This window comes from Pseudochaenichthys georgianus, chromosome 3, assembly GCF_902827115.2.
Source record: "Pseudochaenichthys georgianus chromosome 3, fPseGeo1.2, whole genome shotgun sequence".
NCBI lineage: Eukaryota > Metazoa > Chordata > Actinopteri > Perciformes > Channichthyidae > Pseudochaenichthys > Pseudochaenichthys georgianus.
The window spans coordinates 3,827,956-3,855,864 of NC_047505.1; the positions used below are offsets into that span (position 1 = coordinate 3,827,956).

At 45.1% G+C, this 27,909-nt stretch overlaps 1 protein-coding gene across 1 annotated transcript in view; it reads right to left on the bottom strand.

Annotated features, from left to right (window-relative positions):
- Window positions 1-1,922: 1,922 nt before the first annotated feature.
- Window positions 1,923-27,909, bottom strand: part of adamts17 (ADAM metallopeptidase with thrombospondin type 1 motif, 17) — a 219,443-nt gene continuing 193,456 nt past the window's right edge. Inside the window, exons 16-23 of the mRNA XM_034079817.2 lie at window positions 18,607-18,687; window positions 17,726-17,883; window positions 11,439-11,598; window positions 9,908-10,043; window positions 6,757-6,961; window positions 5,413-5,565; window positions 4,541-4,718; window positions 1,923-2,807 (exon numbers count right to left, since the gene is read on the bottom strand). Coding sequence (XP_033935708.1) covers window positions 2,656-2,807; window positions 4,541-4,718; window positions 5,413-5,565; window positions 6,757-6,961; window positions 9,908-10,043; window positions 11,439-11,598; window positions 17,726-17,883; window positions 18,607-18,687 — 1,223 coding nt within the window. The 3' untranslated portion in view covers window positions 1,923-2,655. The remainder of the gene's footprint in view (window positions 2,808-4,540; window positions 4,719-5,412; window positions 5,566-6,756; window positions 6,962-9,907; window positions 10,044-11,438; window positions 11,599-17,725; window positions 17,884-18,606; window positions 18,688-27,909) is intronic.

Here is a 27,909-nt window from a genome sequence, read left to right on the forward strand (position 1 = left end):
CAACAAAAAGTACAGTACAGAAATAGTTAATATTTGCACTACATCGGACAAAAAAAAGACAATAAATGGCAACGTTATTAAATAGTCTTACAACATTAAAACAGACAACTGTTGACATTGACAATCGCACCGTTACTGACAATAAGCTGAATTCCACAACAGTGAAACGGGTCATAAGATAGCACCATTAAACCCTTAGTGAACACACACACACACACACACACCACACACACACACACACACACACACACACACACACACACACACACACACACACACACACACACACACACACACACACACACACACACACACACACACACACACACACACACACACCTGTGAGCTCCGGGACTGTGTGAAGGTGGGCAGGGAGAACAAAAAGCAGCTGCTGTTTAAATATTTAAAAGGGAATCATCACAGCGCTATGCCATTGATAGCAACGCCCTTGCATGACATTGAAGTGGTGATAAGATATAGTGGTAATTACAAATATGTAATATGTGTTTCACTGTGTTGATGTTTCACTGTGTTGATGTTTCACTGTGTTGATGTTTCACTGTGTTGATGTTTCACTGTGTTGATGTTACACTGTGTTGATGCTTCACTGTGTTGATACACTGTGTTGATGTTTCACTGTGTTGATGTTTCACTGTGTTGATGCTTCACTGTGTTGATGTTTCACTGTGTTGATGTTTCACTGTGTTGATGTTTCACTGTGTTGATGTTACACTGTGTTGATGTTTCACTGTGTTGATGTTACACTGTGTTGATGTTTCACTGTGTTGATGTTACACTGTGTTGATGTTTCACTGTGTTGATGTTTCACTGTGTTGATGTTTCACTGTGTTGATGTTTCACTGTGTTGATGTTACACTGTGTTGATGTTACACTGTGTTGATGTTTCACTGTGTTGATGTTACACTGTGTTGATACACTGTGTTGATGTTTCACTGTGTTGATGTTTCACTGTGTTGATGTTACACTGTGTTGATGTTACACTGTGTTGATGTTTCACTGTGTTGATGTTTCACTGTGTTGATGTTACACTGTGTTGATGTTTCACTGTGTTGATGTTTCACTGTGTTGATGTTACACTGTGTTGATGTTTCACTGTGTTGATGTTTCACTGTGTTGATGTGTTGATGTTTCACTGTGTTGATGTTTCACTGTGTTGATGTTACACTGTGTTGTTACACTGTGTTGATGTTTCACTGTGTTGATGTGTTGATGTTTCACTGTGTTGATGTTTCACTGTGTTGATGAAGGAAATGTGTCTTTACACAGTGCATTGGCTTTACTTACGTTACATTAAACAATAAAGAATATATTGTACACTGATGTTCAAACAGACATATCCACTGTCATATGTGCCAAAACTGTTACACTGCATGTGAGCAGTGGGGGGGATTGGAGATCATGGGCGGCATCACTATGGGTGAGTGAGTGGAGTAGATAAAGTTCATGAATACATTTCATCCAGGTTTTTGTGTTTTATAGATCATGTTGGCTTGCTTAACTGTTATTGCTGCTGCTGAAGTGCAGAAGCTCTTCTTCTGGTGTTCAATCAGTTACCAAAGAGCTCCAGTTGCATTTCCACCAATAATAAGTATTCAGATTGGTCATGTGGACAGGAGTTGATCCTGATATGAACATTTGAAAGGACGAATATAATGGAATCTTCCTCAGGTATGATGTTGAAATGTTATGTGGACAAATGATCATATATTGGATTGTTTAAAAAGCCAAGAGTTCAAATGTTTACTTGAGGTTTTTCTATCATTTTGACATGAGCCTAGTTTTAGTGTGTGTGTGTGTGTGTGTGTGTGTACGGGCTATGAGTAAAGAGCTCCCGTCTGAATGCTACAGGCACATGCTTGAAAACAGCCATGGTAGGTCCCCTCCCCCCCCCCCCCCCCCTGTTCACCACTTATGACAAAGCTATTGACTGATTAAAGGCTATACCATGTCCATGCTCAGGATGATGGGCAGGGAAACAGCCAATGAGAGCAGCTGTGTGTCCATGCTCATGCTGCTTTTTGCCCCGAGGTGGATCTGAGGGGTGAGTGTAAAAACATCGTAGAACAGGCAATAATATTGTTTGCAACAATAATTTAAACTTGACTGCATCTGAAAGACATGTAGTGCTCACACCATGCTACATGAGCTGTCCACAGACCTGGAGACGTGGGTCTCCTGATCAAAACGTATACTTCATTCATACTTAAGTATAATTATTTGGGTTATATATAAACATACTAGTCATTTGAAATTGCAACATTTAGTTATAAAACAGTACAACCGAGTAAAAGATACAATGGAGAGCATGTTTATAAAGTAAGGAGAGCCCTGACAGACCTGCCACAGTCCGTCAGATCCAGCACTTAAACTCATGGCTGTGTGAGTGAGCCGTGTGCAGCGGCCTCTCAGATGCTCCTTAGATTCTGTTTGGTGTCCAGCAAGAGACACATCTGACATGTTCTCATTAAATATAGAAGCTTATGAGCCCGTTTAAAATGTACATTTACATGTACTTTCTTTTTTAAATACAAAAAGTTCCATCAATAATAGAAATTGTTTTTTTATACATTGAACAATATTAAAAACATTTACAAAAAGGAGCATTACGTAGAGGGAAGGAGGTGCATGCAGTCATTAGCTCTTGTGCAGTATTTTCTTTGCATAGAAGTCCCTACAGGTGTCGCAGCAGCGCTGGTACCACCTCATGTCCTGACACAGGTTCTTCTCCCGGATCACCCGGCAGTACACGGTCCACTGGTCCCCCAGGCACTTATAGGTCAGAGCAGCTGGGGAGTGGGGAGAGTGTTTCAATGCAATGCAATAAAGACATTAGGGTCACACTCAAGCAACAGGCCTCGGTGCCAGAATGGGTATTTTATGTAATGAATTCTCTCAAACATATTTGAAGAGGACATTAGGCTCAGGTTCATACCAGTATTCTGTGTCTCTACTGGGACATGTCTCCATGCTTTAATGTTCAAAAAGCTCTTTAAGGGCACTTTCACACCGCAGTACTTTTCCACAAAAGGTTAATCAGAACACTTTAGTTCGCATGAACTAAGTACAGATCGCGTTCACACCGGAATAAGTCCCTGGGGGTGGATTAGGCAAATGAAGCCGCTGACGTCACTTCTTCTTCTTCTGCTTTGGGTTTACTGGCAGGCCGCAAACCACTTCACGGCGTATACTGCCTGTATATTTGTGTTGCCATAAATTAGTCTCTCTGCGTTTCTGCGCTGGGCTAATGCGAGGATAATAAAATGGCGGCTTCACAACACTTTTTGGGAGTTTTACGGGGCGTGGTTTGCAATCCGCCCAGCCAATCAGAGATAGGAACCTTTTTCTCCCACGAAAGTACCTGCTCTATATCGAACTATATCGGAACTAAAGTGGGAAAAGTACTGCGGTGTGAACGCGGCTTATGTTTCTCATACTGCCTGTGCTGCAGCACCTCTTTTCACCCTCTGTCTGAAAAGTGTTACATAAGGCGCATTCACACTACGGTACTTTTCCCACAAAGGTTCATGCGAACTTAGTTCATGATCGCGTTCACACCAAAAAGAGCCGGTACTAAAATTAGTTCATGCGAACCTTTTTACCCCGGCAGTCTTTTGTGAGAAAAAAGCTATATTATCTGATGTATTCTGATGGCTGGGCGGATTGCAAACCACGCCCCGTAAAACTCCCAAAAAGTTTTGTAAAGCCGCCATTTTATTATCCTCGCATTAGCATTATTAGCATTAGCATTAGCCCAGCGCAGAGAGACTAATTTATGGCAACACAAAATAAAACATGGGAGCGGTGGAGATGAGGAGGTGTCGGCGTTCTGGCGATTTACTCGGAAGGCTTCAGTAGAAGCTGCTGGGACTCCCAGCAACTTCTACTGAAGCCTTCCCCAACTCCGGGGACTTCCGGCCGGGGACTTTGGGTAGCAGTATACGCCGTGAAGTGGTTTGCGGCCTGCCAGTAAGCCCTAAGCAGAAGAAGAAGAAGTGACGTCAGAGGCTTCATTTGCCTAATCCACCCCCAGGGACTTATTCCGGTGTGAACGCGATCTGTACTTAGTTCATGAGAACTAAAGAGTTCGCATGAACTAAGTTCGCATGAACCTTTGTGGGAAAAGTACCGCAGTGTGAATGCGCCTATTGTGATGTCACTTTGTTTAGTAAGTAAACAAAGTAGTCCAATGGAGGCGTTTCAGGCAGGGGGGGGTGGGGGAGTGTGTCGGAGAGAAACTCCCTCTGGAGGGAACACAGGGATTGTTCGCCTTTGCAGAACATTGACATGCTCGAACAACTATAGCACAGTAGGACCTATTTAAGAACCAATGGGTTTGGTTTGTTTGTGGTTTTTGCATAAGGCTTTTAAACCTTTTAGCAAAGGTAAAATGTCAACCATGATGGAACAACATACTTTATTAGCATTTAAGGCACACCTCATGTTTTAGCTTACGTATTCGTTTTTTTGCTCTTTTATGAACGATGAGGGCAAATGTAACATTAAAATAGTTGAGTCTCACCTAGCCTGGGGGAGGTGATGGTGTTCACATTGATTTTCTCGTTGCAGGTGCCGTGGTGACAGGGTCGGTAGGTTGGTGGTCTCAACGTCACTGGGCAGTCGTTACCATGACGACCTGTTACTTTGTGCATACACTGCACCACCCGTGACTGCAGGCCCTTCCCACAGGACGACGAGCACTGAAACAACCAATCAGGTGTCAGATCTCACTCATGTCATCATTACATTCCTTCTTTTTTAATGTATTATAATAATTCTAGTTGCATTGTTCATGATTAGACACAAACTATTATTAAAAAATATGATGGCCCTTATTCATAATCCATAGATTGAACCCTGTGCAGTGTGATGTAGTGAGGCTGCTGGAGCTGCTTCAGTGTGTGTGTGTGTGTGTGTGTGTGTGTGTGTGTGTGTGTGTGTCTGTCTGACACCTTCAATGAATAAACTGAGGAAGGAAATGTCCTCCACAGTAAATGTCACGGTGATACCAGAGTGATGTAGGGCGCTCACAACATCTCCTGCCGAGAGACTTTGTCTGTTTCCCCACAGACAGGGACGTGATGAAAAGAAGATGATTCAACAGCAGTCTGAAGGACAGTGAAGGCCACACCATCAAAGACTGACGACACATTTCAATAAATGGACTCCAACTGCTGTGAAGGTACCCTTGAGCAAGGCAATCTGCCCAGTAGATTGCCTTGCCTAAAGCTTGACGATATAGAAAATAGTGTCATGGGAAGATTATATTGTGCCTTAATAAATGAAGCATGTTCATGGTGTTTCCCCTAGAGGGCGGGATTCCCCATATTGTTGGTGAGTGAATGCTTGGAGGTGTTTCAGTGTGTCAGAATAAAGCAGGGAGTCTGGAGGTACCTTGGACCAGTCTCCAGTCTTCCACTCGTAACATTTGGAGTGGTCCTCACAGGGCTCCTCGTGGGGGGGCTGGGACTGAGGGTCACAGACCCCCTGAGGGTTTGTGCAGGTCACTGTGCGACTGTGAACGCCTCGCCCACAGTCTGAGGAACACTGCAGGAGAACATGTAGAGAGAGGACACAGTATAATGTCAGGGAAGAAGCAACAAGACTGTCTAATATTGTCTATTCTTCATAAGGCAGCCACACCTTGGCTGACCTAAACATACACACTTTAAAATGGTTTTTAGACTTTTACAGATTCTGATCTTTTTATTAACAACATGTGCAATATGGAACAAATGCTTCTTGATCTTAGCTTGGCAGCATGCTAACATTTATACAACTGCTACTTTGAAAACGGGACTGCGTAACCAAAAGGGAACAGTTCTTCACGCTATGCCTGTACCTTGTTTTAAATGTAACAATCATAGTATAAAAGGGACTTTCCCAAGCTGAAGGGGCTTTCACCAAAAGAATGTCAGGTTACAGAGAGTCTGCTCTGTCTGTGTCTCTGAGTCCAAATGGCCGTTTCAAGATTCAGACACACCTAAATGAAAAGACCAGTCAGAGCTCAGGTTCTCTGCGTGTGAACGCAGACTCTCAACATGGAACACGGTTCTGCTCCTCAGGCAGAGCTTCTCAACGCACAGCTAAACACTGCACTCAGACATGTTCATGAGCAATGTAGTCAAATCATCTGGATTCATGTTTGATTAGGGAGGCCTGCTCTGACAGTTTGATCGGGCTCCAGGAGACCCCTCAGCTCTGAGAGATGTTCTTCATGGGTGCAATGGAATCTATCAGATGCCATACGAGCGCTGGAAGCAGAGGAACATTCTAACACAGAGCATCTGTCTCATGCATCGACACTTTCAGCCAATAGGACCAACGTGACCAACAGACCTTTAGGGGCTGTTTGATTTGAATGAGTGTGAGAGGCAGCGCGTCTCGGGTCAGTCTCTTTAGTAACGGGTAATTGTCCTTAAAAAGCCATACATGATTGATCTCTCATGCATGCAGAGGACACTGGAAGCTAGTGGGGGTGTGACTGCATGTACGTACGGGTCCCCACCAGAACACTGCAACGCTTACATGCCAACTTACGTTATAAACTACACATACTATTCCGATGCTTGGATACACGAGCAAACTATATTTGATGCAACTAAAAGGCACATTCTAAAAACCAGATATTGCATTCTACGTTTGAATGACTTTTCCAGGTTTTTCACGAGCGAACCCTATCCATTGGTCCAGAGCTACAGTTGTTTCACACCAGATGAGCGCAGTGAGGGGACGTACCTGGGCCCACTCTGAGGCCTCCCACACTGAGAGGCAGAGGCGCCCCTCGCAGCCCTGCGCGACAGGGGGCTTCCCCCCCTGACAGAACAGGTCTCTGGTGTGGAAGAGGGTGCCATTCTGCAGGTGGTAAACACACGCTACCTCCCTCTGCTGGAGACCTTTACCACACGTGATGGAGCAGGACCCCCAATCCCCTGTCACCCACCTGTGGACAACAGCAGACAGTCTCAGGTCTGCGCAGTGCAACGGACCAAACAGCAGATTGGGTGACGTAAAGAAATACACAGGCTCATAAGGAGTTATGGCCAGAACTTGCTTTACTTTATTAGTCATAATAAAATGGATAAGAAATGTAAAAATAAAAGCTAATGGTAAATGTGCCTACATTTACACTCTACGTTTAATCCAGATATACTCTAACAGAGGTAAATAGAGATGCTCATTATAAACTCCCTTTTAAGCTTATTATCAAAAGTAAATGATTCATGTCATTTTTACAAAATATTCCCGATTCACTTTCTAAATGACAGGATCAGTTAATAGTAGGGTTGGGAACCGAAACTCGGTTCCAGATGAGAACCGATAAGAAAATGCCGGGTATCGGGTACCTGTACAAAATACACAATTTCGGTTCTGCTTAACGGTTCCTAAACGCGGTAGACCCTGTATTCCACCGGGTCCGTCTGCGCCGCGGGTCCGTCTGCGCCGCGGGTCCGTCTGACCCCTAGTTTCCACCGGGTCTGTCTGCGTTGCGTTATGGGCGCGCCGCGGTTTTGGTCCGGCCTCCTCCGGTGTCATACCCTACCGGGCGCGTTTCACGAGCGTTTCAGAAGCATTACGGAAGCGGAGCGTCGTGCATGCCGGCTCGCAGTTTCAGTTGATTTGAGCATATTTCCTGGACAGACTTTGTGCAGACAAAGTTAATAATAATTGTAATATCCCAGTTATAAACGACATGAATCAAAGATGTGTTGCTGTATTTTAGTGGTAAAATCATCATAATTATTCTATATATAGGCTATAATTTACACAGTGCCTGTAAACCGGAGGAGAACGCTGGCATTTCTCCTCCTACTTGAACGACTACGGAGGGATAGGGTCTGCAAAATGAGTTTGCGTGTGTATATATATGCTATATATGCTCTGAACGTTCCACTTCCTGTCTGCCCGACATTACCTTACGGCTGCGTCGCGCCGAAAAATAGACTTCAATCCTATTTCGAGCGGAGCCCAGCGGCGAGACGCTTCTGGGACGCTTCTGAGCCGTAACGTGGCGCGTCTGGTGGAATAGCACCCATTGACTAGAGTGGCCGCGATCCTTGCGGACGCCGCGGCGAAGCCGCAACGCGGCCATAACGCGCCGCAGACGTCCCCGGTGGAAACTAGGGGTGAGCCGCGGGTCCGTCTGCGCCGCGGTGACCCGGTGGAATACATAGCGGACTGGCCATCTGTGTGTTCTGGAGAATCACAGAACGGCCGGTCGTCAGCGGGCCGTTGATGCCGTTTACAAAAATGAAGGGCGGTGCCGGCCGTCAACGTACCGAGCCGGCCGTCAGCGTACCGAGCCGGCCGGCACCGCGCTTCATTTTTTTAAACGGCATCATGTAAGTTGCGGCGACAGAGGTGCACAGTTGCCCCGCAGCGAGGCCCCCCGCCCTCCAGTAGACAGTTCACGTGCTCAGTCACTTCATAACACCAAAGATGGATCGCGGTAAACGCTCTAAAGTGAGGCTCCACTACACTAAGAAAGAAAAAGACGAGGCACAGTGTAATGCCTGTTAATAGCTTGCCACAGGCATAGCTCAGTTAAAAGAAAGCACAGCTATTGTGCAATACATTTGTATTGCATGTATATTTTTTAGTGCTGTCATCGCGTTAACGGCGGTAATTAATTTTTTGAATTAATTGCGTTAAAATATTTAACGCATTTAACGCATGTGCAGAATGGCCCGCCCCATACGTGCCACCAGTGGCAGCGCCAGGGTATGGCTGGGGTAGGCTACACCCATACCAAGAAATGGCTTAGCCCCACCATGAAAAATGATGTTAAAGTAAGCTAAATAAAGTCTGCCAACTCGCGCGGAGTAAATTGCACAGAGAGCAGTTAGTAAGATTGATTTCAGTAGCCACGGTTTTGAAAACTTTTGTCACGTAGTGATCGTCTTCTCAATAGAACATCTTTGATAACGGCGTGGTGTTGTTGCAAGAAGTCCCGACGGAGAATACTCTTGCTGTAGTACAGGGCAGAGCCATATAATAGTAATAATATGGCTCTGGTACAGGGGTGCACATAACTGGTACGCAGGTTATGTGCGTAATCTGAAATGCGTACCGTCACTTGTGTCACAAAGCGCATTTGCGTACCGACGTACTTGTGAAGCTTTTCCAGAAGGCGGTTAGATCACCGGACGACAGAGTCGGTCTCCGTGTGCACAGACAGGGCTGCTGTTAACGTCGGTCTGTACAACGGAACTGTGCCAAAACTACGCCGACCGGCTGCGGAGGGAGACTCTCCCCCCCTTCACTGGAGAACTGCGCTAAAACAGCTGATCACAACGTTCACACTCTGTGGTCACGAAGTACTCCACTAGCCCCCCCTCTGTCGACTTTCCTGAAGTACTCCCTCGTTGATAGAAATCAACACGTAATGAATTAAGACCCCACGGTTTGATGATTGATAGGTGTGTGGGCTTTCATTTTGACGTGCAGAATTTTTTTATAATAAACATAGATACTGTATGTTAAATGGATATATCCGCCTTCTTTCATTTATCTTTCCATTCCCACAACAATATACATTTATAAATGGCATATTTTGGACATAGTTCGAATGGTGATTAATCATGATTAATTAATTTTTAAGCTGTGATTAATCTGATTAAAAATTGTAATCGTTTGACAGCCCTAATATTTTTATTTGTAAAAATGTCAGAATAAAGATATTTTTGTTATCTAAACGTTTGACCTCTTTCTTTTACAATTTTGGAATCGAAACGGGGAATCGATAAGCAGAACCGGAATCGATACATTTCAGACGATACCCATCCCTAGTTAATAGTCATTAAGCAACCAGCAGTTACAAAACACTGTGTGTGTGTGTGTGTGTGTGTGTGTGTGTGTGTGTGTGTGTGTGTGTGTGTGTGTGTCTCACCGGTACTGGCAGCGGTGGGAGTTGCAGAGTCGTATTTGGGGGAGGGGTCTGTTCTCAGGCTGACAGTAGCTATCGTTGACCCTCTCCATGGTTTTATTGAATATCCTCATACAGGAAACCACCGTCCTCCTCTCACCTGCACACACACACACACACACACACACACACACACACACACACACACACACACACACACACACACACACACACACACACACACACACACACACACACACACACACACACACACACACACACACACACACACACACACACACACACACACACACACAGAAACACCCATTCTCACGTTAAAGAAAGCAGTTTTCAGTGAAGCATCATGAGACACAGAGCACTTCATCATCATCATCATCATCATCATCATCATCATCATCATCATCATCATCATCATCATCATCATCATCATCATCAACAACATTGAAACCACTCACAGTCCAAGCTAAGACAAATATTTGTAATTGAAAGAGCAACTTCAATTTTTTACAAAGATTATACTTGAGAAGTTAAAGGTGGGGTAGGTAAGTTTGAGAAACCGGCTCGAGATCGCTAGAATTTGAAAATACACAACCGGAGAAAATCTTCCACTTCCTTACAGAGCCCCTCCTCCAACACACACGAACATGACCAATGAGGGCACGAGATCAGTTTGTGCCCCGATGGAAGGCTGACAGGCAGGTAGGCCATCCAATTGGTTGTACTCTTTACAGTATTACGGCTTCTACAGATGATTTTTTGTCAAAGCACTTCAGATATTCATTGCTATCGGGATGTTAAGAGCATTCCATGGAATATAACAACAAGTGTATCTCCAGCCGGTTTCTGAAACGTACCTACCCCACCTTTAACATGGTAGCGGTAGTTAGAACACTCATGAGGAGATTTCATATTGAACAAACTGGATGGATTATGAATCGGCACATGGAAAATGATGATGATGATGATGATGATGATGATGATGATGATGATGATGATGATGATGATGATGATGATGATGATGATGATGATGATGATGATATGATATTTGCACTATTTGAATACAAAATAATAAATGAGAAACTGGACTGGATCATTCCCCGTCAGTATGGCTCTCAGTAAGGAGAAGCAGACAGGAAGTGCACACAAAGCCAAAGAGTAACTAGTAAGTATTTTAATATTTGTTATAACTTTTATTTCATTTAATTCTGACATAATACAAATATGTGTATATATATTCTATGTGTGTGCAACATGAAGTGACAATTTACGTGACCTTGTTTTGTAAGAAGAGGAGTAATTGAACGTTATGGTGCAAACATGTCAGTGCCTTGGAGGACTGCAGGGAACGGGAGCTCACAGAAGCTGGTCAGGTCTCACTGTGCTGTGTGTTCTGGAAACATCCACAGGACTCTAACCCAGCATTAAGAGAGCAGCATACTGATCCAGGAGCACCTGAGCTGCTCTCCTGCAGTGTGTGTGTGTGTGTGTGTGTGTGTGTGTGTGTGTGTGTGTGTGTGTGTGTGTGTGTGTGTACCTCCTCCACACTGCACCGTGCAGTCCTGCCAGCTGCTGTGTGTCCAGATGTACAGGTACTCTGGCTCCCTGTGCTCCTCGCTGCTCCTGTCCTGCGTTGTGTTCAGGGGCAAGGTGTATTCATAGTGGATCCCATAGCTCTGGTCATGGAAGAGCAGCACCTGGGGGGGGGGGGGGCAGAGAGGGGTTTAAAGGTCTGCTATTATACGATTTGTAGGCATATATTATAGGTCTCAGATATATACAAATATATCAAAAACATGTCGATGTGTTTTGCTCAAAATACCAAACCGATCACCCAGTGTAGCCGTGCCTCACCCAGGGTGCACATCGCCTGTTTGCCCTGGTTCTCAAAGGAGCACCTGGAGATGTTGCTTGGTGCTCATCCTTAACATTTACACTGAACACACACACAGAGGTGAACACAGAACACACACACAGAGGTGAACACTGAACACACACACATAGGTGAACACAGAACACACACACAGAGGTGAACACTGAACACACACACAGAGGTGAACACAAGACAACATTAGCATGACCAGTAACAAGCTGTCATCACTCCCCTCCTCTCTGTCAGACATGGTGGCTGATGATGTGGGCCTACTTCTTTCTCTCTGGTTGAGTCTGTGATTAGATGCTGTTTTTGTGGATGTAATCAAATAAGTATGTGAACATAACCAATAACCTACCATAGCCAATAACAAATTAATGCAACTTATTTAATTTTTGTTGTTCATTCATATCTTATTTTACCTTAACATTTATTTATTTATGCATTTTTTTTATCTCTCCAGTTTAAAACGATATGTCTGGTTTACTGTACTATAGTATACATTGGAATGATTTCAAACCTGTTTTATCCCAATAATTATAAAGGAGTGCCTTGGAAATATGTGTTTACATAAATTGTGACCAAACCGTTTGAACTTAGACTAAAGTGAACTATCTAAACACTGAGAGTCCTTTACCTCAGTGAGCTGTAGTTATCAGCCTCAGTCTGACTGGGGAGGACTCTCCCTCCACGTCATTATAGAAACATCTTCTTCTTCCGTTAGAGCAGCTAGCACCAGATGCTAATAACAACAGCACCCTCCCTTTCTCCCTCGCTCACTCGCACTTTGGCTGTGAGCTGCGGTTGCCAGATAAGCCAACATCCCCCATTTTCATCACTTACAATGCCCATCGTACAGGGCAAATGAAAAGTGTAACCGGGATGAAAAGAGTGTTACATTTACTTAATTATGAATATTGTTACATCAAGGCCGAACATTAGGATGAGCCCCAACGGTCAAAAATGTTTTTCCCTCCCAGAGCTGCCAGCGCAGCGCCTCCACAGATCTGGCGCCCTAGGAGAACATCTATAACGCCAGTGCGACGGGCCGACCCTGCGCACCAGTTATGTGCAGCCCTGCTCATATCCCTCTGTGTCAGCCCTGTTAGAGAAACGCTGATTCTGAGTCTGTTGCTTAAAAATGGAAAAATAGAAAAAGGAGGGGGAGCTCATGCAGGACAATTCTACCAGTAGATACTCAGCTAAATGCTGCCGGTGATTAAACGCCAAAAACCACATCAAGGAATATTTCTGAAACAGTATGGAGCTCAAATGCTTTTTCTCCTGCGGGTTTACTACAAGGTGAGTACCTTTTATATCCTGCTTTTCTTACACATGCTCTCTACGTGTTTAACTCTTGAGTGTTAGCTATGCTTGCTAATGTTACACAGACCATATTACTTCCAAAACACGTCGGGCATTGTTACAGTGACATTTCTGATAGGGCGTAAAGCCAGCCCACATTGCCGATATTACGTCATATCGGACGCAAATCTGGATCAGCTCCGTTGTTCCCCCGTTTTTAGAGATGAGGGTACGGAGGAAAAGAGAGGGTTTTATTTTCTGACACTTGGTGAGTTCCCTGACGCACCGGGGACACATAGTTATGTAGAAAAGACATACACAATTGCATTTCGCATGATAGGAGACCATTAAATAAAAGTGAAAACTCAACCACCTTTCCTCACTATATCTGCCTTTGATCTATGTCTGTAGAAGACAGTAGTTAGCAAACTTAGCAAAGTTTCATGTTGTCACAAACTGGACAGTAAATCAACACGAGGATTTGATTCGGCCAAGCTGCGTTACCTCACAGCTCTTAGCAGGGGGTCATCACCTTGCTGGGGCCCTGCTCGGTAAGGGCCAACAAGCTCCACCCAGTGCCAGTCTCCTCCCATGGCTGCACCCATCTCCAGTTATAGGGAAGTTAGCAGAGCTTTATTAGCTATTCTTTCAAAAACACAACTAGGGATGCACGGTAATTATCGGCCCAATAATTATCGGTCCGATATTATGAATTATGACGTCATCCCGATAAACCCGATACCAGTATTAATAGCCCCGATAATATAAAATATATTTTTTGGGTAAAAAAAAGAGAAAAAAATACTGCGGTGTGGGTGGATTGGGATGAGGGGCGCTTGTTTTTCACTCGGCTCCTCCCGTTTTGCCAGTACTGTGGTATTAGTGGTTTAGGAAGAGGGGAGTTCTTCACAAATCCAGCGCTCCCTAATACTTCGAACCTGATCAGTCACCTGAAACATCGCCATCGCTACGATGGTGTGTTAAAAGCGTACGAAGACAATAATACAATACAAAGTGTGTGTGTGTGTGTGTGTGCGCGCGCGCACTGGAGCTATGTGCAACTCAAGGCATATGCTCACACCGGAGCTGCCTAGACGCTGCAATCATGTTGCACTCTCCGTGCTGAGTGTTCGTACAATGTCCCACTGTCTGCTTCCTGCATAAAGTCAAGTGCTCGGCGCAGTTGTGGCGAAATGTCGCTCCTCTGTTTTCATTTAAACAGCTCCTTATATCCGTTAGCGCAGCTAGCTAGCACCAGATGCTAACAACAACAATGCACGTAAGGTCTCTCTCTCGCTCGCTCGGGCCACACAGACACACACCCTCCCGGTCCTCCCGATGGCCAGTCGGTGCCTGCCGGTGAGCGTGGAAGTGTGGTCTGCCACAAGCGGGCAGCAGGAGCGGGGCTGTCAGCATCAGCTTGTAGATGGTATTTTAAACTCGATGCGCTCTGAAACTACGGGGCGGCCGAGGAAAAAAAATACACATGCGTTAATCGCGTTAAAATAATTAGTGGCGTAAATCTTTTTTTATTATCGGTATCGGTCTTGAGAAGCAGGAAGTTATCGGTATCGGTATCGGTTTCAAAAACCCAATATCGTGCATCCCTAAACACAACTAATGTATCGAGTCCAGGGATGTGCGGTCAGGGGAGGCGGAGTAAAAATGGATCTTTCTACAACAAAGTCACTGATGTCTTTGTCCAGAAGGATAGGTGAATGGAATTAATGTACAAGTTAAGGTAAGAACATGCAATATATACTCATTTGTGTGAAATAAGCATGTTTATCTGCACTCAACTATAATATGTGAATTGAATAAATAACTGACCTGTAGACCTAGTGGTGTGTTGTAAAGAATGCTGATATGAAATATGGCCCAGCCAATAAGCTAATCACTGTGAAACGTCCCCGTCTTATTCATGAGGGACAAAACTACTGCTATTTTAAACCGAAAAGAAAAAAGAGTTTAATGTAAATGAAGTGTTGCATTTGTAGAGGGATGGCAGCACATATATTCAATCACTACTTATATAAATACATGGAAAACACTGAAATGAGTATGTAGTATCCAATGAGTAGTGGTCTCAGTGCCCTCAGAGGAGAAGACGATGAATTGAAGATGACGTTGTTTGCCACAAATTGACATCACTAACATGAGATTAACCAGATTCCATTACAGTCCAAAGCACTGCATCACAACTATGCCCACTCTCTTAATGAAGTGTTCAGGCCTGGGGGGGGGGGGGGGGGTTACTAGTGTTACTTGGAAATGCAACTCTTTCTACAAAACAATGGGAATGCAGCAAACTGAATCAAACTGAAACATTTTGGTTACTGCAAGATGTATTGTCTCAACATCTGAAAGTGTGCGCGCTCCAGATCTGTAAGAAGTAGAAGCTGGGTGAAAAAAAAGAGGCAAATTCAAAGACAACTCCCATTTGTTGGCAGTGTAATAACCCTTATAACTGTTGTTTTATTTGATCAATGTATTTAACTTTGTTGTGAGATGGGAATGTCATCTCCCCTACACTGTTGGTGTGTCTGGGTTTGTGTCTCCGGCCAGTACTAAATAAATCCAAAAACATTATATATGATCACTTTTGAACAATAAAATCATGTTAAAATCAAGATGTTGTTTCCCAGGCCTGAGAGCAAGCCTTGAATATCTCTCTGTCTGCTTTGCAATGGAACTCCATTTGGAGGTCAGCTATGTTCTCTTCTAAATGTGTAAGATTCAGGATCATACAGTTCAAAATGCTCAATAGAGCTTACATCACCCCTGTTACAAAATCCATGATGGACAACAAACACAGACTTATGCTGGCATGAATGTGGCAAGCGAGGTACACTGTTGCACCTACTCTGGGAATGCCCAGCGGTAAAACAACTTTGGTCAGAAGTAGGGGTGTAACGGTTCACAAACATTTAGGTTCGGTACGTACCTCGGTTTTTTGGTCACGGTACTGCAGCATTTTTTTTCACAAAACAAAACATATTTTTTTATTTATTATTATTAAACTGTGAATATTCACTCAAATAAATACAAAATATAATAAAATAAACATTAAGGTGCAGCATTTTGATGAACTGAAATCATCTGTATTTGAACTGTACTACCTAAGCAGCCACTTTGACATTAGGACTTGCTTGTCATTGTATTTTCATGTTGTTTAAAGAAAGATGAACTTGTCCACATTGCTTGCCGAAAGGGCAGATCTGCTGGCACTAACAATGTCTCCTGCTGTGGAGAACACCGTCTCGCTAGGGACAGAGGTAGCATATACAGTGTAGCGCTTTGCTAACATGGCAACATAAGGATATTTGGCGTTTGTAATAGCTTTGACTCGGTCTGAACTTGTTGCGAGTGGTGGAGGCTTAAATGCTAGCGGGACTTGGGTTTGCACTTCAGTCTTTTTTCTTTTGGTACCGGTGATATTCACGTTCGGGTGATGTCTTTTCAAATGAGTGTGCAAGTTTGATGTATTGCCAGCCGCGTAACCAATTTTAGTTGACCAATGCCGACAAACAGCTTTGGTTCGGTCCGCCTCTCTTTGTCCGTCATCCTTGTACGTAACTGCAAAACCAAAATGTTCCCAAACCGGAGACTTCAATGATGCTGGAGGATCTTCGAGCTCAACTTTATCTGCGTTCGCCATTTCAACAGTTCCTCAAAATTACTGACTACATTTGAACGCATCCCTCTGACCAGCTCTCATAGTATGCCTCTCGTCCAATGAAATGACTTGCTCGCTCTGACACGTTGAACCCAATGTGAGAAAATTACTCTGAATGCTGCGACGCAGCACCTGAGATTACTTCCAATAAGTTGTTCACGTTCTCAATTTTTACGTTTAACGTTATATTCGTTCGGTACACACGTGTACCGAACCGAAGGGCCCGTACCGAATAATTTCGGTACGGGTACGTGTACCGTTACACCCCTAGTCAGAAGTAATATCCTTAATGTCTGAATCTTAAAAAGTTAATTTCCCTACATGTCCCATTGCATGCTGGGTCTCAAGCCAGATGGCAATGTTGCAAGGACTGCCGATCGGCTCTGGACATTGGGCTGTTTAGCCACAAAAAGTCTCGTCCTACTAAACTGGAAGGAACGCAAACCAGCCTGCTTCACTAGGGACTCGTGGCTGAGGGAGTATCTGGACCTGCTGAACATGGAGCGTGCAGCTTCTCTGCTGGGGGATTTTGAGGGGAGACAGGAGGATTGCGGTTCACTGTCCGCAGCCCTCCTATCTGACCCTGTCAATATGGCATCTCCTGTGTAATGTCCTGTGTATGTCACAATCAGCTGTCGTAGGAGGTCATCCTTGCTTCCCCCCCGTTACGTTTTGTTTAGTTGTTTGTTGTTACGTATTTTGTTGTTTTTTCTGTTATCTGGAGCAATGTCTGTTTATTTTATAACTGAAAAAAAAGATATATAAAAAAAAGATGTTGTTTCAAATGATTGATCGATTTAGTAAGTAGCCGTGTAATAAGTGGGGTATTGTGCAGCGACCCGGTCATTATAGTGGGAAGAATCCCTTCAGGGGGGGTCAAGGCTCCTCCGTCAGGTTCTTCTCCTGATGATAACGACCTGCTCATGAATATCATCCCTGACATTCTGAGAAGAGAGACGCTGGTGTTTACCATCAGGTGTAGGGGGCCCTTGGTGGGTCCCTTGGCAGACATTTTCTCCCAGAGGCCCCTCCTGACGTAGCGCACCGTGGTCCCTGCCAGCTGGAACTCTCCCGGCAGCTCGATCTTCCAGTCGCTGTTGATGGACCTCTGACTGGAGTCCTTCAGCGCTGGGAGGGGGACAGGGGGGGTCAGAAACAGCACTTTTAACATGTGTCCTTTCTGCCCATCGTTACAACATGTGTCCTCATCCACCAGACACTGATGTGTGCACAGTACACTTCCTGTTTATTTGAGGGATTCCCGTTATGAAAAGTGGTTCTGTTAACACTGGAGGTTCAACAGTCACGGATTTCTACTTATTGGCATTTCATTAAATGTCTTTACTTACTGCATTGATTCTGATTCATGTAAAGGATACCCCAGATTTTGGACTGATTTTTTGAGGGAAAAGTACAAAGTGTGTATGTTTTCCATACATCTATCCAGATAAGATACAAATGAACAAGAAGTCATTTAAATGCATAGTATTTATACTAAAGTCGTTTTTTGTAGACACAACAGCAGCTGCCAAATGTTCACAAAGAAACATCAGCAATTCAGGAAGTTAGTTATCCTTTCATATTTGACAGACAGCTTTGCAACTTTTCCTCTGATATAACATATTCGGTTGATTTTCATACATCATTTTCATCTACTTGTTTATATGGTGAGCATGGTGGATAGACACCTAAGCTCTGTGCTATGATTAAAGGCTATATTATTGTATTCCCAGGCAGTGATGCTGTGTATTTTTCTACAGCCAATACATTTTGCAATCAACATTTCCTTTATAATATCAAGTTAAAACAAAAGCATGACGTATTGCCACCCTATAACACAGGCATCATTACCCAGGAAGCTGTGTGAGGGTCTGTCCTCGACAACTTTGATCCTCCGGGCTCCTGCAGGGATCACCACAGCTTCGATGTAGCCTGATGGAGGGAGAGCAGCAGGAGGTTAAACCTGAGTGTACACAGGTGCTGGAACCTGAAGGCACCGCCTGACCTCTGGAGACAGATTCAGAGAAACCAAGGAGACAACACGGCTGGTGACCTGTGTCTGGATCAGAGACACTCCACCATCTTTACAACTGAATTCAAAACCTGTCGGGAATCAATATATTGAGTTGTATGTCAAATGTTTCTCTCCTTATGAGTCTTAATTACACATTCATTGCAATACTGCTCTTTGTGTCCATCCAGTAGGTAAGAAAATGCCTCTGCTCCCGCTTTTATTTTGAAAGTAGAAGGAAGGGTTCATTAGAAGGGTCGGGTTGAACAGTCTGCTCTCAGTTTGACTTTGTGCTCAGGGACTTCAGCTTTAATCATCTGTTACGCACATGATGTACATGCAGACGCAACTACCACAAATGTTCAAAGGTTTGGAGCGAAATGTAGGTCCCTTTGCCCCTAAAGACACTGTTCACTATAGTTTACAGTAAATAAGGGCTATTTGCAATGATTACTCTTCATTTTAAATATAAAATATCAGAGATATCGACAATCAATTAAGCAACTGCACTCTCTGAATTTGTAACACCACCTGACAGCTCCACCAAACACCTCCCCTTTGGGATTTAGGCCCTAACACACACTATTCTAATGTACTGTTCATCTCTGCTTCACAACCAGCCACCAGCCCATGTAACATGTTGAGCACTACCTCACTGCACTACCTCACTGCACTACCTCACTGCACTACCTCACTGCATTACCTCACTGCACTACCTCACTGCACTACCTCACTGCATTACCTCACTGCATTACCTCACTGCACTACCTCACTGCATTACCTCACTGCACTACCTCACTGCACTACCTCACTGCATTACCTCACTGCATTACCTCACTGCACTACCTCACTGCATTACCTCACTGCACTACCTCACTGCACTACCTCACTGCATTACCTCACTGCACTACCTCACTGCACTACCTCACTGCATTACCTCACTGCATTACCTCACTGCATTACCTCACTGCACTACCTCACTGCATTACCTCACTGCACTACCTCACTGCACTACCTCACTGCACTACCTCACTGCATTACCTCACTGCATTACCTCACTGCACTACCTCACTGCATTACCTCACTGCACTACCTCACTGCACTACCTCACTGCACTACCTCACTGCATTACCTCACTGCATTACCTCACTGCACTACCTCACTGCATTACCTCACTGCACTACCTCACTGCACTACCTCACTGCATTACCTCACTGCACTACCTCACTGCACTACCTCACTGCATTACCTCACTGCATTACCTCACTGCACTACCTCACTGCACTACCTCACTGCACTACCTCACTGCATTACCTCACTGCATTACCTCACTGCACTACCTCACTGCATTACCTCACTGCACTACCTCACTGCACTACCTCACTGCATTACCTCACTGCACTACCTCACTGCATTACCTCACTGCACTACCTCACTGCACTACCTCACTGCATTACCTCACTGCATTACCTCACTGCACTACCTCACTGCATTACCTCACTGCATTACCTCACTGCACTACCTCACTGCATTACCTCACTGCACTACCTCACTGCATTACCTCACTGCACTACCTCACTGCATTACCTCACTGCACTACCTCACTGCACTACCTCACTGCATTACCTCACTGCATTACCTCACTGCATTACCTCACTGCATTACCTCACTGCACTACCTCACTGCATTACCTCACTGCACTACCTCACTGCACTACCTCACTGCATTACCTCACTGCATTACCTCACTGCACTACCTCACTGCACTACCTCACTGCACTACCTCACTGCACTACCTCACTGCACGACCTCACTGCATTACCTCACTGCATTACCTCACTGCATTACCTCACTGCATTACCTCACTGCACTACCTCACTGCACTACCTCACTGCATTACCTCACTGCACTACCTCACTGCCAACTATTGTAGCAGTGTTAAGGGTTAGACTATTGACATAGTGAGTATAAAGCAACAGGGCTTTATTGGATTCTAAAGGACCATTACTCATTTGTGTTTGTTTGTTTCACTTCATTCCCCATTATTTATTTATTTGGTCATTTTCATCAATTAGAAGAAAATCAGTTGTTTGCATTGTAATGTAATTATTAATTCTGGATTAAATGTACATATAAGTGAAATGCAGAGGTGAGCTGCTTTGTACCCAGTAAACAATGCCCAACATATTTAAAGTAATTCACACGTAGAAACACCACATGACTTCATACTTACCAAAACATCCTCTGAGCCTAAAGCACATACACACACTGTGAGGAAACATCTGACCGACACACAATTGTGGGTGATATCAAACACAAACACACCGACATGACAACAGCAACCATTTTGCCAAATGAACTCAAAGGATGAAATGCAAATCACTCGTACTATTATCCTCTACCATACAGTATGTCCTGTCTTCACCACACATCAGGACCAGCTCATCGGCCTCTTGTTGTGCTTGAACACAATACAACGGTATGCTAAGCACTTCTTGACTGCAAGGCACAGTCAAGAAGTTGCCCCTTTATCCCAAACAAGTGAAAATGAACACATTTCATTAATAATTTTGACTTTATCAGTTATGCTAACTTTGTAGAGGTTTGGTAAAACAAGGATTTAGGCAAAAAGGCTTTAAAATAGTGAGCACAGAAAGTAGCCTGATCAGCCATCACGGCGAGCTGCATGGAGATCTTTGTCTGAATCCTGCTTTCCCAAAACCTCAACGACAATTTGATGCCAAATGTCTTTTAATGAAGGCATCTAAATATAATATCGCCACTTCAACTAGAACCTAAATCATGTTTCTGTAAATGTTTTATATATACAGTTTATATACTGTTTAAATAGCAAATTGTATTAAATAAATAAATGGTATTGTATTAAGTATAAACATCTGACATCTGAAAACGTACTATCAATGAGGGTATCCGGTCTATTAAGTAACTCTTTTATATGATTAGTTCATGGAGAGGAAATAAACACTGTTTGCATTTCAATACGTTGAGTTCATGACATCCTGTGAGCCGTGCTGAAAGTGATCAGCGGTGTCATCCACCCTCAGCCCCCCCCCCCCCCCCCCCACCCCCACCTGTGCACCTCTGGTTAGACACACACTGCTCACCTGGGTTTACAAGCAGCACATTTGAAGAAGCCAAATGTCAACATTTAACGTTTTATACAAAGCTGTAAATGTCAAACTGTGCACAGTTTATTTCAGATGATTGTTTCCCCTCCCCCGACACCTCTCCACTTGGAGTGGCAGGGAGGAGGAAACGTCGGGTTACGTAGTGTAACCCTTGTTATATTAGCACAGGCGGAGCCCTCTACTGGACTCTATGGGTACTCTCTTACCCCGCAAGCATTCTCCCACTGAGACTTCTATAGACGTAGCCGGCCCTGGGCGGGCCTACCTGAATGCGCGCGCATCACACCGTATAAAAGGAGGCCTCGCCTCCTGACCATCATCCTATACTTCTCTTCAGCGAGCGGAATAGGACTGACAGTGCCCCGAGTAGAGGGCTCCGCCTGTGCTAATATAACAAGGGTTACACTACGTAACCCGATGTTATATCTCTCACAGGCTCCGCCCTCTACTGGACTCTATGGGTACAGTGGGTGGAGCCACGATATATACGCGCACTGTCGTCCAACAATATTCCACCCTACTGCCCCTGACCGGCTATTATGGTCAGCAGCTGCTGCCCCACCTTCTCCTTTAACCCGGTTGTAACATCTGGGCTGTGGCTGACAGAGCACACCCTGCTGCGCTTACCTCGCAAAAAGTGTGCTCAAAAAACAGTGCCGGGGGACCCCCCCACCCTGGATGGGGAGAGCCCCCTCGGCCCCGAAAAGGCTAACTACACGCCTGCCTCCCTGAATCCCTAAGGATAACAGGGAGAGCGCCAGAGCCCCTGCCTCACACTCAAACACTGACCCCGTGTCGAGTGTGTGGACTAAAGTGTGGAGGGCTCCCCCCCTCCTGCTCTCGGCAGGAGGAGAGCAGCCCTCCAGCCCTGTAAGGGCCCAGCGCGCCCCTCGCCCATCCCGGGACCTTCAGAGGGCCCGAGAACAGCGAAGGCGCATTACGTCCGGGGAGGGGGTCAGATGCCAACTGACCCACAACCCCCCTCCCCCCTACCAGTCCTGTGTTGCCCCCGCAAGTACAGACGAGGAGAAAGAGCCCGACATGTCCAAGAGATAAAACCTTATGAAGGGGCCTGGCGTCGACCAAGACGCCGCTGTGCATATATCCACACTCCACACTCACACCGTCGAATAAGGCTGTTGACGCAGCCACAGCCCGTGTGGAGTGTGCATGAACCCTCGTGGGGCAGGCTCTCCCTGCCTGTCCGTAGGCATGGGCAATGCACTCGCAGAGCCAGCCTGCCAGGCGTTTCTTGGACAGAGCGTTCCCGATCACCCCTCCCCCGAAGCACACAAACAGCTGTTCGGTGCGTCTAAGGGCAGCCGTGCGCTCTACATAACGCAGAGGAGGTGCAGTTTAGCTTCCACCATGGGGGGGGAAGCCTAAAACCCCCTAACTGAATAGCCCTTGACCTGAACGCACTCCTTAGGCTCTTGGGCACAAAGGAGGGGTTCGGTCTGAGTGTCGCGCCGCTCCGGTCACCCCGAATCTGTAAACAGCTCGGGTGCACCGACAGAGCAGTTAACTCGGACACTCTTTTGGCTGACGTTAAGGCAAGAAGCAAAGCTGTTTTCCACGACAATGCTTTCAGAGAGGAGAGCTCCAGAGGCTCAAACGGCCCCGAGGCCAGAGCCTCGAGCACTAGGGGCAGATCCCACTGTGGGGTGGAGGCGTGCACTACTGGGCGCAGCCTCCTGACCCCCTGTAAAAACCGCGACATCAGTGGTTGACTAAAGGCTGACCTGCCGCCAAATCCCTCATGGCAGGACGAGATGGCTGCTGCATACACCTTCACTGTTGAATGCGCAAGCCCTCTGTCCCCCAGTAACTGTAAGAAGGATCAAATAGAGCCTAACTCACAAAATAGGGGCTCTATTCTCCGCTCCTCACACCATCGCTGGAATCCTAGCCACTTTGGCCTGTAACAGGCTGTGGTGGATCCAGCTCTAGGTGCCTGGATAGACTGAATAACACTGTCAGACAATCCACCCTGTCTCAGCCTGTCCCTCTCAGGAGCCAAGCCTGGAGAGGACGGCCGAGAGTGGGTAACGCCCCGATTGCACCTGCCTCTTGAGACCTCGCCCCCCAGAACTGGGGCACCGCCCAGGGCTGGCCCACCTTCATCTGTGTCATCTCTGAGTACCACGGCGCCCCAACGCGGTCCAGAGCCACTAGGATGACTGACAGACGTTCTCGCCTCACTCTCCTCAGGAGGGGGAGAATGAGACGCAGCGGTGGAAAGGCGTATAGCAGCTTCCTTGGCCATGGCTCGTGTGCAAATAAGTAAAGATAATGAATACATCCTATTAAAACCTGTGTGGCTTATATGATAAGTCTAATTAGTACAAGCAGCATAACGTTTCACCATGTGACTAAAGATTGTAGTCAGGGAAATCAGTTTGACATATTGAACTAATAACAAATCACCTCTGGCTGGCAGAGAACTCTCTGCTCCATAGCTTCTCTTGGACGTAACACCACATGTACATTTTACATTTATATTCAATTTAATATTCCATCCCTAACATACTTTTGTATATATAATAACTTATATTTTGTTTTTCTTGTTATGCTGCTGCAACACAAACATTTCCCCAATTGGGATCAATACAGTAATATCTTAATTAATTAAGAAATATAACTATTATAATTAGTGTAGCAGCTGACACCTATTTTCAATATGGATTAATCTACCTTTATTTCAATTTTGATCTATAAAAATTTCAAAATAGTGAAAATGTTCACGAGACAAAGTGCAAGGTTATATCTTTAGATGTTTTGTTTTAGCCTATGTACTGTATGTCTTAATGCTCTTATTTGTGACGATGTGACTTCCATGAAACTAATATTTTATATCTTCCCAACAGACGAGCTGACAGGAAGCCTAACCCTCTAAACGCACCAGGAGCGTCTGCGCCGTGTTACGGCTGCGCCGCGACGGTCGTAAGGATCGCGGCCACTCTAGTCAATGGGTGCTATTCCACCACACGCGCCGCGTTACGGCTCAGACGCGTCCCAGAAGCGGCTCGGCGCAGCGCTTCTCTAAAATTAGGATGAATCCTATTTTTGCCGCGGCGCAGCCGTAAGGTAAGGTCGGACAGGCAGCCCCCCCCTCGCAGGAAGTGGAAAGGTGAGCATCCGGGCCAGGCCCATCCCGCATATATACTAATTTAGCAGACCCCCCTCCTTCATCACAACACCTCCACTACGATACGCACAATGGACGACGAGGTGTTCATAATGGAAGTGAAGAAACACACCATTGTATACGATGTAACCGATGCTTTTTACAAGGACAACATCAGAAAGGACAAGGCCTGGTTTTTAGTCGCTGCAGTTTGTGGAGTGGAAGGTAACAACTACATATTAATGTTTTAAAGTTAATTAAGAACGGCGAGGCTGCACACACGACGCTCCGCTTCCGCAAAGTTTTGAAACGCGCCTGGTGTGTTAGGTCGCAGGAGGAGGTCGCAGCGTGGCGCAGACGCAACGTAACGCGGCGCAGACGCTCCTGGTGCGTTTAGGGGGAAACACTCTATCAACCACAACATTGCAAAGGCGAGTAAATGTAAATTAAAAACGATTCACAATTTCTTAATTTCTTCTTCTTTCTTGCAGTGAGGTGAAGCTGACCTTGCACTTGGTGCCAGTAAGGATGCTCCTCACGCAGGCTGAATGTTACTCCCTCCTTACTGACACCGAAGCCCTTGATTTGCAATGCCTCACTAATTGTCATTTCCCTGGCTCCGTAGGGACACTTTACCTCCAGCACAGCGGGAGACCCTTCCAGACCATCTGGAGATGCCCCCAACACTCCTGATTGGGAGAGCCACACACCTGACTCATGGACCTGCATCTGGGTTGCAGTGGTGAATGCCCTGACACCCTCACATTCATTCATAGTCCCCCACTGTACAGACAAAGCACCATGAAGGGCCTGTTGTTGCCCTAGCACCCTGGCACTAAGGGCAGCAGTCACACGCTTTGACCTCAGGACAGCTCCAAAGTTGCTGGCAGTCAACCTTCCTTTCCTGAACAAATGCCAGTTTGGGTTGGTTCGCTGACCAGTGTAGCCACCTGAATTGCCCTCTGTTGCTCCTCAGACAATGCCATGCTTGCCACAATTGCCTCAGGTCCCTGATGCCCAACAGATTTGAGAATTTCAGGAACAGTAAGTGTTTCCAAGCTGGAGTGTTCCACTTCTGGCTCGGGGGAGAGAAGCCAAGACATTCCTGAGAACCTGCCCCCGAGTCTGTCCCTCAGCCAGTCACGATCTTCGGAGGTGGGCTCTCTTGTCAGCGGGTTGAATGAGTTATTGGTTGGAGGAAATAGCTCCTCCACTGGATGCGTACGTTTAGCTGCCGTTGGCTTCTTCCACTGACGGGGTGTCACGTCAGTGCAGCTGAAAGTGTGGATGGCAAAGATGGCTAATGCAGCCGCATGACTGCATTTCCATTCTCCACGTGGGCATTCACATTGTGTGGAGAGAATTCCCTCTTCTCCTGTAGATACCTGTGGTGGTGGGATTGTTTTATTATTTAAAATATATTTACATTTGTAATGCCTTCCCCATTATCCCTTTAATTGTTTATAGCCTACTGTATGTTTATTTCATGGATATTTCTGTGTTTTCTGGTGTGTAAAATTTGTAATCTTGGGGCCTCTTCTCTTTAACGTCTACATGCTACCACTGGCTCAGATAATGAAGAACAACAAAATAAGTTACCATAGCTATGCAGATGACACACACATTTACCTAACCATTTCACCAGGAGACTATGCTCCAATTCAAACACTGAGTAAGTGCATTGAACAAATCAATGACTGGATGTGTCAGAACTTTCTCCAATTAAACAAAGATAAAACTGAGGTAATGGTTTTTGGAGCCAAGGCAGAACGTTTAAAAGTTAGCGCTGAGCTTCAGCCTGCAATGTTCAAACCAACAGATAGAGCCAGAAATCTAGGTGTAGTCATGGACTCTGAGCTGAGTTTCAACAGTCACATTAAAACAGTTACTAAATCAGCCTACTATCACCTAAAGAACATATCTAGGATTAAAAGACTAATGTCACAGCAGGATTTGGAAAAAATTGTCCCGTTATCTTCAGTAGACTGGACTACTGCAATGGTGTCTTCACAGGTCTCACTAAAACATCTATTAGGAAGCTGCAGTCCTCACTAACACTTAGAAAGTGGATCACATCAGTCCTGTTCTGAAGTCTTTACACTGGCTTCCTGTGTGTCAAAGAATAGATTTCAAAATACTGCTGCTGGTTTATAAAGCTTTGAATGGTTTGGGCCCAAAATACATTTCTGACCCCCTGCTAAATGATGAACCATCCCGATCTCTCAGGTCTTCAGGGACTGGTCAGCTTCCTGTCCCCAGAGTCAGAACTAAACATGGAGAAGCAGCATTCAGTTATTATGCTCCAAACATCTGGAACAAACTCCCAGAAACCTGCAGGTCCGCTGCAACTCTGACTACTTTTAAATCCAGCAAGAAGACTTTTCTTTTTGCCGCTGCTTTTAATTGAACTATTCACATCTTAAACTGCACTGTAACTTTTATCCATGTATTTTTTCTTTTAATGTTTATTTTATTAGCTTTTCTTTTTAATGACTGGTTTTAAATGCCATTTCTTAATGTCTTGCATTTTTTGTAAAGCACTTTGAATTACCTTGTGTTGAAAAGTGCTATATAAATAAACTTGCCTTGCCTAATAAAGATTTCATGTGACACATAAAATGGATTTGTTGATGGGAATTAATGTGAATAAATTAACTCTAGGTTAACGGTACTCTTGCTATAACTACTCACCGACACTCTATAAACCTTGTCCCTCATGCTAGCCCTGACAACACCGGTAAGCACACCTTCATCTAGGCTGCCCGTGTCCTGACTTGTAGTGGTTCTCTCCTCTATCTCCATTCTTCTTGTCATCTTTGTAAAACGATATCAGACTGGTAATTGACACAGCCATGACTTCTAGTTAAA